At 40.4% G+C, this 14676-nt stretch overlaps 1 protein-coding gene across 1 annotated transcript in view; it reads left to right on the forward strand.

The window, feature by feature from the left end:
- Nucleotides 1–11221: 11221 nt before the first annotated feature.
- LOC311087845 (coiled-coil domain-containing protein 148-like) overlaps nucleotides 11222–14676 on the forward strand; it is a gene marked incomplete at its 5' end in the record, with an annotated part of 54053 nt that continues 50598 nt past the window's right edge. Inside the window, 2 exons of the mRNA XM_084121315.1 lie at nucleotides 11222–11286; nucleotides 13644–14381. Of these exons, the coding sequence (XP_083977441.1) occupies nucleotides 11222–11286; nucleotides 13644–14381 (803 nt within the window). The remainder of the gene's footprint in view (nucleotides 11287–13643; nucleotides 14382–14676) is intronic.

Genomic DNA, 14676 nt, shown 5'->3' on the forward strand with positions numbered 1-14676 from the left:
TGCGGCCATTCACCTTTTCTGTTGTGTGGCAGTTCTTGGACGGAGGACTCTGTTCTGTTCAGCAGTGGTGATGCTGAGGGAGGTCTCTCCCTTCTTGGCTCTGGTTTCTGTTGGAAAATGTGCTGGAGTTCATCTCTGACCGCGTAGAGCTCGTCGTTGGCGTCATCTCGCTGTTGGGTCATACGATCAATGTCAGCACTGCACCTTTCCAGGTTGTCTTTCAGAGCATTAATTTTAGAGTTCTTGTCTTTAATGTCAGCTTTAGCTTTCTCTAGCTGATGTTCAGCAGACTGGAGTTGTTTTACCAGGTGCATCTGGACAGTCTTTAATTCTTGTTTGTCATATTCAGTGACTGCAAGGGCTTCTTGGAGCCTGTCAACTTGCTTCTTTGTTTCTTGCTCCACTACATCAGGCATGAGTTTGTCTTGAGCTTTCGTTTTGAGCTGGTCTGTGCAGCGTTGAGTGTGCATCAGCTCTCTCAGGAACTCAGTGGTCTGACGCTTGAAGTCGTCCTGGACTTTCACTTCCAGCTTGTCCATGCGGCTCTGGGCACGTGTCAGCTCCTCCTGAAGGTGGGTGATGTGCTTGTCGCTTAGTGTCAGCTGGGCTGTGAAGGCATTGCTTAGGGAACAGATGATCTTGGTTAGTTCCACGTGGTTGTGGTTCTGATTCTGGCTTGAATCATGTGTCAGGAGTCTTCTCAGAATTATGATTATTATTAAAAATAATAACAGTTCAATTGTCTTTGGTGTGAGGCAGTTTGTAATGCCTCTGAGCATGGCGTCCACGTCAGTGGGGTTTGTTGTCCGCGACATGTTGGCACGCTGGGGTGAAGAGACTGACACAGATCTGTGTGGGGTGTAAGCCTATGTGGTTGAACAGCTAAGTGTCGTTTAAGTGACTGTACAACAAATAGTGAAGTGTTGTAATGTCTAAGTGTTGGTCTCAGTGTAGACAGGTAGGTTAGTGATGTGGAAACTTCGTCACTCAACTGAGTGAGGGAAAAAGAGAGAAAAAGGTTAAAACAAATCTCAATTGAAAGGATTTTTTTTTCAATGGGAGAAATATTTTTATAAATATTTTCTATCAATGAAAAGCTGGTTTAAACTTGTGATGTGTCACTGAGAAAAGGGGAAAAGAGAGAGAGGTTAAAACCAATTTCAATAAAACAAGAAAGAAAATTCTTAAGTAGGAGAAATATTATTTTTCTCGTAAATGCTTCCTATCGGTGAGAATCTATTTCCAGAAAGGTAAACAATATTATTGTTTATGTTTACTAGGAAAAATAATACAATAATAATGCGGATACCTTTTTCCGAGTTTTACAGGATTGACACCACACACCGTCAGTTGGACCGCTTACAGCCGGGATGCTATGAAGGCGACGATTGCTCAACACTTGTCTCTGTTAATTAATCTTGGATAAGATGTTAAATTGTAAATTGTGTTTACAAAGACAGAGAGAGTATGGAGAACAAGAGAGGGTTTGATTACCAATCAAATACCTAATAATTGTTTTCTTTGGAAAAATTATCTTTCTCTTTCTTTAGACTCGATTGATGGTTCTCTTCCAGGTTTGTTTCCCACAAATGTGAAGGATGGGAACGCAGGACAGAACAGGAAGGATGTAAGAAGGAAAGGAGGGAAGGAGATTGGATCCACAAATGGCTCTGGAGCCTTTGTCGAACTACGAGTATAGAATTGATAGTTGCCAACAACTAAACATTCAAAAATAAAACTTTGTAAGAGAGGTTTATCTCTGATTTATTTGAAACTTGTAGTGAGATGCCAATGTCTCCTATTGAGGCTCAGGTTTTTCACTCCCAAGCTAGGAATCAAAAGAGAAATTTAGAAATTATGAAAATTATGAAATTAGATTTATTAAAAATAAATCTAGAAATCGTTAGAAATTACCTGTTTAGAAAAATAAAACTTCAATCTTGATTTAATATTTCCTTTTTTAAATCAAATTAGAATTTGGCAATTAATAATCATAAACCAGTATTTTCTTTTCAAGTAAAATGCAGGTAAATGAAATTAATAATTGTGAACCGAAATTTCCTTTTCACAGGAAAAAAAATATGGGTAAAGTATGAGACAGGTAAAATAGGAAAGAAGAGAAAAGACCAACAGGTGTAACAGTCGAGGTGTTTAAATGGTTAAATCACTTTAACGTTGTTCAAACAGACACATTAACCACAGATGTTAATATTAATGATAACCGTAAATAATGCTCGAGGCTTTAGCATAGTTTAGGCCTCAATGGTAAACAGCTACTTAGCTTAGCTTTAGCTTAGCTAGCCTAGCCACCAAAGAAGTTTGTTGGGTTCAGAGTTCTTCCGGAAGCGTTGGTTAAGACTTCCGTGTCACGATTGTAACTATGGCGACAAAACAAACTCTAGTGGCAAACATGTGAATTACAGTTTGTAACAGTAATGCATGTTACATGAAATGTCGGCGCATTTCAACAATGTTCAAAGAAATATGCACGTACAGTTGATAATATTACGTGAAACGTCGGCGCATTTCAACCTGTACAAATGGGACGCCACTCGTAGCTGTTTTACGACGTGGGGCTTCACTCAGTTTTTCCTTTTTTTTTTTTTTAGAGTGAGTTTTAACTTTAAAGGAAGCAACAGCAGCTTTTCGCTGTATAATAGATGGAATAACGATCTCAGTGGATCGTCTCTGTGCAATGTTATCTGAGCACACAAAAACAACAGGGTTTTTTAACTGTTGGTTGAGTTTCAACGTCAAGCTTTACTTGAACACAACTTTAAATAATTCCTATTCAACTATACTCGGACATACGCAGTGTTTACACGAGAATTAATTGAACAGACACAGATAAGCTTATAGTTTATCACGGGATTGCCGTGGGACACGCACAGACAACCTGAGAAACAAAGACTAATCTGTGAGGAGAATATTCGTCCCAGTGGAACACGCACTGAGTGACGATCAGATAAATAAGGACTAACGTTCACGTTAGACGAGGGACACGCTCGTCCGTCCTTTACATGGTTATTTTAATTACTGCAGTTTTAATTTAATTCATCTCTCTGACTGATACAAACACACATAACGTTATAGCTATTTGAAAGACTCTGGAACACGCAGATGTCTTAAGCTATAATTAAAGTATTTCAGAATCGAGGGACACGCTCAATTGTTACCTTATCGTTGCGTGGGATCTTATATCTTGGGTTATTTTACTGCAGTTTGAATAAAATAACAAATAAAAAGAATAAAATGGGGAGGCAGACTAGACTAGAGTAACAGCTCAAGCAGCAGGTCATTCATTCAAACAGAGCGCGCGGCGCGCGCTGCATACCTCATACACACAGACTCGGAGGTTCGGATCTCTCCGCATAGGCTACTATGAAAATATAATTACTTCGTATATGCTTACAATTTTAGGTTAAACTGCCCGCATTCTCCACCAATATGTAAGATATTTGTAATTTGTAGTGATTACAATTTAGCTCAAAGGAATTATTAATTAATTTATAGGGAATTCAAAAGAGTCACTTATTACAACCGAGCAAATGACTCGTTCGCGGTTCATTTGAACTGGCTGCAATTATCAACTCTGCAACGGATATAAATATCCGAACTATAGTGAAACACTATATAGTTAGCAAGGTAACTTAGATCAGAAGTTTAAGACATTAAATTTGTAAGCACAATAACACAAGTAATATTTCTCTTTAAAATACAAACAAGACTTTATTGATTATTCTAACACATACAACTAATATCTAACACAGACACACACATTCATACGCGTTGCAGAAAGAAAGAGAGTAAGGAAAGATTAAGTTTTAAGAGTGAGTTTAAGAGTGAGATGATGTAATCCCAAGTTTCTATGCACTTATAAAACACAACCTGAATGAACCATCAATCATTAGTTTAACCCTTTTATCGTTTCCTAGGTTATTAAATCAGTATCAAATACACCAGTTCAGTTTAAGAGTCTGGAGGCAGTACTTGCTTGTCTTTGCTTTTGGGGATTCCCTTTTTGTTGCGTGTAAAGGGTTTTCCCGGTCCGTTCGTTGGCTGGTCTCCGTGCCTGATGTCTGGGTCACGTGGTCAGTCACGTGGCGTGCTGGCGGAATGAAAGTCTTTGTTTGAAGCTGGCTTTGCAGAAGAAACGTGGCTCGAAATCTTGTCGCAAAACTTAACTTAGAACCGAGACTCACAACGGAAAAGAAAGGAAACTAAGAAAAGAAAGGAAATTGAGAAGAGTAGATGATGGCTTGAATGAAGCTGTTTAACCCATGTTCTTCAGATCTTGATTTGGGTTATTTCGTCTGCGCGTTTTACATGGTTACTTGTCTGTCTTAGATCTTCATCTCCCGCTGCATTTTTTGGTTCTGCACTGAAACTCTAAACTTTGTTCTGGTGTTAAGATTTTAAACTCAAATGTCCGCCCAGCCTCCTGGATCAGTTCTAACCAATTAGACACTGTCTTTGTTTAGGAGGTGGCGTTTTCTTCACTTCTTATCATAAATCAAGCTTATCTGTGCTCTCCTTACTCTCTAAGCTCTAGCAAAGAGTACAGAGGCCACAGCTAAGACATTATTACTATTATAAGAATCCGAAACATTTTCCACAGATTTCAATCAAGCCATCCTTTGAATTAAGAACATACGATCATATCGATATGAAACAACACATTTTCATTCAAAAATCTAACAATTATAACAATTACATGAATTGTATGGCATCTAAGCATATCAGATACACCCATCTATTGTAGGAACAATATAGAATCATGTCGTTGCATGATGCTTGATCTATAAGTCCATTGAAAATTGTTCTTGAATGATTTTATTTATGTTATAGGTAAAATCTCAGCTCTGTGGTTTGAAACGATTTTACACCCTGAGGTCTATCAGAGGTCCTTACGGAGGGGGGAGTCTGGAATGTTGTGGGCTCGAGCAGCTTCTGCTGTTATCTTGATCGGGCTGAATTGTGCTATCTCTGAGCCAATCATTCTTTTCCAAGCTATCTTACATTGACCAGTTCTTTCTTTAGTTGGGCTCATCTTCTTTGAAGCTTGCATGGCCATAAAGTTCTTAGCTGGGGGTTTTCGTTGGTCAACGGAGACTGGCTGGCTGGAGCCTTCTTTTATGGCTCTGGGGTTGGTGATTTGGTGTCTGGAATGTTCAGTTCTGTGAGAAATTATGTTTGAACAATTCACCTGGAAGATTCATTTGTGTTTGTTTCGCACTCAATCCTACACTGTGGATGATGAGGATGAGTGTGATGACATCTGTAAAAATCTTCCCATAGGTTCATCAATAATTATCACAGAAGAAGCTGTTGCCAAAAGCCTCACCAAATTAAAGCCGAATAAGGCCACTGGCCCAGATGGCTTGAAAGCCCGCTTACTTAAAGACTGTGCCTTACAATTAAAAGGTGTTTTTTCAAGGCTTTTTAATTTTCTTTTAGCTGCAGGTGTACCCACGTCCTGGAAATTCTCCTTAATAAGGCCTATACCTAAGAAGCCTGGTGCAAGTAAGCCTGAAGATTTTCGACCCATAGCCATTACCTCCATATTGTGCAAAACAATGGAGAGGGTTCTAGTAGATCTCCTGACCTCTCAAGTAAGCGGCGTGCTAGATCCGCTGCAGTTCACGTATAGAAGTGACAGAGGGACTGATGATGCTGTGCTGATCCTCTTAGATTCTATTTCAAAACAACTTGCACTTTCTAAAGGCCTTGCTAGAGTTTTATTCATAGACTTCAGTGCAGCATTTAATTCTATGAAGTTACACATTCTCCTGCAAAAACTAGCTAATATTAATATAGATAGAGGCTTGATTATATGGATCAGAGACTTTCTCTCCTGTCGCACTCAGAGGGTATGTGTAAATGACTTTTTGTCAGGAGTGCATACTATTAGTACAGGTTGTCCACAAGGCAGTGTTCTTTCCCCTATGCTTTTTTCATTATTTACGAATGATTTCTCTATAAACAATAGCACTTTTAAATTAATAAAATATGCAGACGATATGGCCTTAGTAGGCCTTTTACAAAAAACGAATCCCTTTGATGAAGCCTACTATTTAGCACATATTAAGGCCCTTGAATTATGGTGCAAAGACAGCCAGCTAGAAATTAATGTGGCGAAGACAAATGAGTTAATTTTCTGTAAAAAACAAGACATAATAACAGAGCCAGTGTTACTTAATGGTCAAGTAGTTGAAACAGTGGGAACTTTTAAGTATTTAGGTACAGTTCTTGATAATCACCTGAGTTTTTTAGAAAATACAGATTTTATTTACAAGAAATGCACACAACGTCTAAGTCTGCTCAGAAAATTGAACTGTTTGGGTGTTAGTACTAAGATTATTGAGCTTGTGTATATCACACACATTGAAAGTGTTCTAACTTTTCATCTTTCTGCTTGGTTTGACCATTTAAACTGTAAGCTTAAGAAAAAGCTTAACAGGATAGTGTTAATGGCTAGTAAGATAGTAGGAAAACCACAAAAACAATTGAATCAAATATATATTGACAATGAGTAAAAAAGCAAGAAAGATCACAATAGATAGTACTCACCCCCTCGCTAGTGAGTTTGAACTTTTGAAGTTCCGAATGCCATTAGTATTCTTAATCAAATTAAGTGACAACAACAAAGGAGCTAACTTGATGTATTTAAGTATATTTATCTTCAGCATGATTTTTTAATTGTATCATTTATTTTTTTAGAAATATTCTCTTTTGTACGAGCTGTTGTTTGCATGTCTATTGTATTTGTCTTTTAGTCTGGTGAGCCAAAGAAAAATTTCCACTTCGGTGGACAATAAAGATTTATTCTATTCTATTCTATTCTATTCTATTCTATATATTGTGGATTTCGCCCGCTAACTCTCTTGAAAGTGCTCGTTGCGTCTTTACAGCCCGCAATACTGTTTGTTTTGTTGCCACACAACCACTCGCGCATGCGTACAAAGATGTCAACAAAGATCCTCCTATTGTTTACCTTGGTAAGTGAATGAAAAAAGGTGCCTGCTTTCTTCCGCTAGAGGGACTGAGAAAAAAGCAGAGGTAAGATCAATCACAGTGAAATAGTTAGCAGCAGGTGGAACATTTGTCAACAGCGTATGTGGATTTGGGACTTCCGCGGGCCAATCTTCAACTATTTCATTAACTGCTCTTAAGTCATGCACTAACCTCCACTTTGACTTGTTGGCTTTTTCAACTGGCAAGATGGGAGTGTTACAATAACTAGTAGTTTCAATCAATACTCCAGCCTTTACTAATCCTTCTATTGTTTTTCTTATTCCCTCTACTGCTTCACGTTTCAATGGATACTGTTGTTTTCTTGGCAACTGCATTCCTGATTTTACTCTAATTCTGATAGGATTTGCTGATTTTACCAGTCCTACATCTGTATCATGTTTGGACCATAATTGCATGGGTACTTTCTGTTCCATCTCTAACATTAATTCCTCCATTTTTGACCTTGATTCCTGTTTTTCTTTCATATCTACTATTAATTTGGGAGTCCCTATCATGCTAGCTGTGCACAAGATTTTAAGGTATGTCCTATCTGCTGTTTGAAAAATTAAAGGGTTTTAAGTAGCTTCCCATTGTTTTCCTTTGACTCTTAGCATCATTGGTCCTAAGTCTTTTGCTTGATATCCCTCATTTAGGTACAGAGTAACATGTGGGGTTGAGCCTTCTATTTTAAACCATGTTTTGGTGAAATCACACTCTTCAATGTGCAATGCTGCTCCTGCTGATCCTACAATTAAATAATCTGAGGTCAATTGTACAGTTTGTCCCTGTGTCTTTTCTAACCAGTCTTTTTCCAGTTCTGGGCTTCTAAGGGGATCATACCTCATAGTACAATGAAACTCAGTTTCTGGTAGGCGTGGTTTTCTAAGCTGTTCTTTTATGTACTTTCCCCACTTCTCAAGTATTTCCTCCACTCCACTATCTAGATTTCCTATCCAAAATATACTGGCTTGTGGTTCCTGTAGAGAGCTATTTCCTACTACTGCCATTTGTTTTATGCCAGTGTTGTCTATATACAGCGGGGAAAATAAGTATTGAACACGTCATCATTTTTCTCAGTAAATATATTTCCAAAGGTGCTATGGAATTTTCACCAGATGTTGGTAACAACCCAAGTAAGCCATACATACAAAGAAACAAACAAAAATAAGTTCAGAAATTAAGTTATGTGTAATAATGTGAAATGACACAGGGAAAAAGTATTGAACACATGAAGAAAGAGAGGCGCAAAAAGGCACTGAAAGCCAAGACAACTGCTGAAAACTTCAAGAACAAGAACAATCTAGCCCCCTGTCAGTGGAAATTAATAACAGCTGGTTCAGTCCCAAATGATGGCCTACAAAAAGGTCTCATTGCCAAGGTGTCACACAAGACACATCTCATGATGGGTAAAAGCAAAGAGCTGTCTCAAGACCTTCGCAACCTAATTGTTGCAAAACATAATGATGGCATTGGTTATAGGCGCCATTCTAAGCTTCTGAATGATCCAGTGAGCACTTTTGGGGCCATAATACGGAAGTGGAAAGACAATAATTTCACCATAAATTTGCCTCGACCAGTGCTCCTCGCAAGATTTCTGATAGAGGAGTGAAAAGAATAATCAGAAGAGTTGCAGCTGAGTCTTCTTTGAAGTTCTCTTTCTTGATTCTTCAACTTTTGTTCGTTCTTTCTGTATTGTTCTACTGCATGAGTCACGTGGTCACAGAATTCCTTTGTTGTCTTTGAGTTCAGTCCCACCACATGAAAGTGCACATTTTCACGGCAGAAGGCATGGCTTCCAGTATGGCAATCCTGAACAGTGTTGCTATCACCGGATCCCGCTCAGGATCTCTTTCCAGCTCTTGTTTCCATCTTCTTGATTGTCTCTGGACATACTGTAAGTAGTTGGGTTTTCTGCTTCTCCCATTGGTTCCCCTCTTAACAGCTTTAGATCCATTTGAGTTGGATAATGTTCCCTTAGGGCCTGCCACATTGTGGTTCTGTTATGGTCGAGTGGTATGGCGTCCATTGTTATGGAGTCGATTCCTCGGTTAAGTCCTGCATCGGCAAGGATTTCATTCGTTTTTGCACCTCCCACGCATTTCGCCAGCAGGGCTTTGATATCTCCGATGGCCAGGATCTTACCCATCGTCTCCTCCTCCAACAGTCGAATCCATTTGCAAGCCCCCTCATGTATGTCAGGGAGGCGGGCTATCAGTCCGTCCAGATCCTGTCCCACCCATGGCACATATTGTCCTTGTTGTCCCTTTATCAGGATGGGGCATTGTTTCTGTTCTTCTTTTTGTTGATCCCCTTCTTCTTTGTGCAGGCATAATCCGCTCACTGACCTGTTCCTCAAATTGTGCCCTCTTCTCCAATGTGGCTGGTTGTGGGAGGGGTCCTCCAGAAGGAGAGTTCCTGATACATTCTTGTAGTAAGGGCTGACTGAGCGGGATCTGCTCCTTGGGTGACTTTGAAGTCTCTGACGATCTCTCTGTGAGGCTTCTTTCAAGGCTCGTCGCATGGAGTCAGTTTCTCGTCAAATCGCTTCTTCAGTTATGTGAATGTCTCTTTCTAGCTGTTCTCGTTCAGCTGTGATCAGTAGGCTGTCTTCTTCCTTCTCCTTTTCCAGGTTTTCTTTAAGTTCTCGGAGGGCTTGGTCTGCATGGTGATAGGGATTGTTTAGGGTTGGGTCTGTGTTTGCCCTGGCCAGATGTCTCATACTTGGTCTACTGTCTTGGTGTCTTTCAAAGCTTGGGATGTCTTGATTCATTAGAGTCGGAGTGTCAAAGATTGAGCCAGTTATCTCCCTGTGGCCAGGATCCCCTCGTCTTTCTCCTCCATCTCCTTCTTCATCTGGGTCATCTTCAAAGTCCACCTTGCCCTGTACTGTTACTTTGGCATTTATAAGTGGCAGTTGTTTACCAGTTAAATCATAGGGTGGTGCATAAGGGGGTGGGGTTTCTATTGTTTCATCTTTCTTCTCTATTTTTCCATTAGCTTGTTTATCCTTTAACAATTTTGCTCCCTGACTTCTAAATAAATTCAACACCTCCTGCTCTTTTTCCCTTTTCTCATCTCTTTTCTTGCTTTTATCATGTGCTTTGTGTTTTTTTTTATTATCGCTCCCATTTTCCTGCACATAGCCAAATCAAATGTTCCCTCTGCTGGCCACTTTGTTTTTAGGCTTTCTACATTTTTGGAGGGTTGTCCTAGAGTATCTCTGCAAAATTAATATTTTGATCTTGGTATCTTCTACAGGTGTTGATGTCATTATAATCTTAATTATTATCAGTGTGTTTCATACCTTTTTAGTTTACCTTACTAACCCAGCTTGCATCTATTCTTAACTAGTTTTCAGCAAGATGGTCAGCTGTTTATTAAGATATTTGATTAGTCTTTCTCAGATATTTTAAAAAGGCAGTTCCTCTATTACAGGTCCACTGGTGGGGATGACAGTTACAAATAAAATTTCTCAAAGTTGTTTAGAGTGTATGTTGGAAATGGTTACTCACTTTCTGGTTCATAAGCTAGTCAGAACTAGAAAAGGTGAACTCTTTCTCTCTGTCTCCCTCCTTTCCTTCTTCACATGCACACACACACATACACACATGCTGTCTCACTTTCTTCTTGCAGCCCTTCCTCTCTCTATCAGAGGCAGCCCCTCCTTTCTGCCTCTCTTTCTCATATCACAGTCACTGTCTGCTTTTGCTATATGAGAGAGAAACAAGTGTTCTTTCATAATTCTAGTTTCTCTTTGTAAATGAATATAGTTATTTACAAACAGTCCTAATATGTGCATTTGACGCGCACACACACACACACACACACTTTTACTCATTATTTTTTTATTGTAATGATGAAGAGACAAAGCAGAATTATTTCTAATTAAATCAATCAAATTTTTTTCTTTTTGTTTAAGATTTGTCTCCCCATTTCCTCTCCTGCCCCTCCTATTTGTCCATCGTTGCAACATTATCAGTTGTTACTGACTGCTCTTTTTTGACAACTGACTGCTCTTCTGTCTTTTTCATGAATTTCTACCCACATATGACTGGTATGGTTGGGGTTGCTCCTCAAAACTACCACTACCACTAGTTTTTCCAGTGTCCAGTTATCTACCAGTGCTGGTCTGATTTCTCCTCCCTGTCCGACTTTAACGATTGTCTCACTTTCCCACTGTTCTGGGCTTGAGCTCACTACCATATACATGTTCATCAAAATTGTGGCTCCTCCCAAACCCCGAGGCCAAGTGTACCACACATCTCTTTTCAGGTATGGGATATACAATGGATTCAGATTTATTTTTGATTTAATCAGCAATGATTCCAAAAGGGTAGTTTTGGGAAGGTCAAATCTGTTCAAGTGTGGTCTTAAGACTTCAAAGGTTATCTGTCTTTTGATCGCTTTAACCCAATCCACTAAGGGCCACTCATCCTCAAGTTGACTCAGATTTGTGATTTTTGTCAATTTTTGTAAGAATTAATTTTTCTTTTGAATCGTCAATTCTTGTCTCTGTCCTTCATCATCTATGAATTTTTTTTCTAACCAAAAATGATTTTTGATGCCTTTGGTTTGTCTTAATGCCTGTTTAAAGTCATTTCCCTCTTTTCTTTCTCTCGATTCCCTCCTATCTTCTTCCTCATAATGATTTCGTGCCCTGGTCAAACATGTGTTTTCTTCTTCAAGCTTCAAAAAAAATATAATCAGTTGTTTTATTGCTATCACCTTTCTCCCTCCCTACTTCTTTATCTCAATCCAAATATACTTAGTTTGTTAGTATATTCATTCATACACCCGAGATTTCATTCACACACATACGTACGTACATACATACACACACACACAGTTATTTTTCCTTATAACAAATGGAGAGACAAAGTTAATTCATTCAATTTCTGTTCAGTATGGGCTGTGTTTCTCTATCTGGATCACAGAATCTGCAATCTGGAACGTGACCAAACAGTCTACAAACCCAGTATCTGGGAGTGTTTTTATGAATTCTATATTTTCTTATATTCTTTATATTAATTTGCTTTTCACTGTCCATAGAATTTCATCAGTCTCGTCTCTCCATCTTTATAGATCTCACATAATATTCTCATACACTTTCACTGTCTCAGCTTCTCTCAGTCACTTATCTCAGTCTTATCTCAGGAGTGACTTCTCTTCTCTTAATTAGGGCAGTTCAAAGCAGCGTGGTCAGTGCCAACACAAAACAGCTCAAAGCAACACGGTTAATTATCAGGCAGAGCAGTTTAAAGTAGCGTAGTTAGTGGCAAAGCAAAACAGTTTAACACAGCGCAATTAGTGTTAAAGCAGAGCAGTTTACAGCAGCGCAATCTGTGATCACAGCACAACCAAAAGAAACTTTATCTCTGGATCCTGGCCTTTTATAAATTTTTCTTAAAGCCAATTTTATGCTCCGGAATTTATTAAACGCTTTATCTTATCTAACTGACGCACTTCTTGCGTTTTAAGCACTTCTTGCTTTATTTCGCACTTCTTGCGTTTAGGCACTTCTTGCCTTTTAAGCACTTCTTGCTTTATTTCGCACTTCTTGCGTTTAGGCACTTCTTGCCTTTTAAGCACTTCTTGCTTTAGGCCTACTTACGCATGCGCTCCTTCTTGAGACCTGGAAATTACCCTCCTTTTGATTCCTTATCAATTTTAGGTTCTTTTTGGTGGGGTCTTTTATTTAAGGCCGTTACCAACCAGGTGCTAGCTTCCAAGGAGCCACACAAAACAAATATAAGCAAAAAGTTGCTTACCTGATTTTATGGCGCGCCTTTGTTTTGTGAGGCCTCTGCCAGCGAGCTCCCCCGGTCACTCCTCGACCCCTTCGCCACTCCTGGCTTCGCTCGCCAATTATGTTGTAGCAAATTCTAAGTCCTCAAATCGGGTCTCGAAGAAATCTCTCAAGAGTCAAAGTTCCAGGTTTCAGAAGAAGTAACTTTATTGACAAGCAACAAAGTGAGATGCAGCTGTTCATCTGATCTGCAATGGTCAGAACCTCAGGTCTTATACCTTTTCTTATCACTAGGTAGCCAATCAGCTATCAAGATCTCGCTACCATTAGCATCATCTTTCCCGGAGACATTATTCTATTGGTGGAAAAATCTTTGGTCATACCCATTTTTAAAGAATATCTTTGGTCACATGATTCAATGCACCTGCAGTGTTGTAATACCATCCATCATTTTTAATTAACGTTTTTAGTACCATCTTATCAGCTACCTATACACATCTTCTCTCTGAGCTTGTTAGGTACTCTTTCATCCTCACAGACCACTTGACCTAATTTGACCTGATGTATCCTGATTTAACCTGGGTTCTGACTGAGACACAGAAATACAGACTTTTACATGAGGCAAAGGAAAATCTCCAACACTCTCTCTCTCTCTCTCTCTCTCTCTATATATATATATATATATATATATAAATATAAATATATAAAACTATATATATATAGCAGATAAGGATAAACAATTCAGGCAGTGAGCGTCCCCTTGCCCGCGCTATTTGAGCGAGGGTGACAAACACTCGCTTTGTGTTGTTTGTCTGGGAGTGCAGCATGCACGGGCACCGCTCGAGGGCGCTATCTGTGCAAACTGTGATTTGCTGCCTCTCAGGACGCTCCGGTCCTGGCTGGCCCTGTTCGATGAGTCAGGCCAGGCTCGCGTTCCCCGTGGGTCGGGACCCCCGTCTGTTGAGGCAGCGCGTCGTCTTCACTCATGGGGTTCGCAGATGGAGCTTGTGGATGATGTTGAGACGGCTTTGGCCCCTTCTCAGCAATCAGCAGCCAGCTCTATTGGTCCCGTTCAGGAGTCGGAAGCCCGCTCTGCGGCTTCTTCCGCCCAGAACGAGGACCCGATGCTCAAACTATTTGGCTCCGAGGAGTTAGATATTTTGGGCATCGAGGTTACTGAACTTTGTCGAGCGGTTGACTTGTCTCTCTGTGCTACTAAAGAGACGGCCCGTGCCATCGACCGCTTTATGGCAGCATTAGTAGCTACGGAGAGACACCTGTGGCTGAACCTGTCGGGCATCGGGGAGAAGGACAGGGGCTTCCTCCTCGATGCCCTATTTTCGCCTTCTGGCCTTTTCGGTGACGCAGTCAATACTGTTGTCGAAATGAGACGGTTTCAGGAGGCGAAGCGACAGTCAGCTACATTTAAACAGCTAATCCCCCGCCGTCACTCCAGATCCCGTGGGTCTGCTGCCAGGGTGCAGTCCCACGAGGCAGCCGCCAGCTCCTCGCACCTACAGCAGCAGAAGGAGAGTGTTGCCTCTCGTGCTCCCCCACAAAAGGCCTGGACCTGCAGGCGCTATCTGTTGCTCCCTCTTGCTTCGAGTTTGCTCCTGGCAAAGTGAGAGGCATTCTCCACCCTAGACCCGGTTATGTGCCTAAGGTGCCTGCAAATGTGGCACGGTCTGTAATCTTGCAGGCATTCCATCCTCCACCGCATGTGTCGACTGATCAAGCTAAGCTACATCTTTTATGCCCGGTCCGAGCTCTGGAGGCCTACGTACACAGGTCCTCAGGCTGGAGGAAGTCGGACCAGATGCTTGTGTGTTTTGGGTCACCTGAGAAGGGTTCCCCTGCCTCTAAACAAACTATTAGCAGATGGATAGTGGAGGCAATTTCTTCAGCTTACGAGGCGT

Source organism: Abramis brama, assembly GCF_963993115.1.
Source record: "Abramis brama genome assembly, chromosome: 8".
Taxonomy (NCBI): Eukaryota; Metazoa; Chordata; class Actinopteri; order Cypriniformes; family Leuciscidae; genus Abramis; species Abramis brama.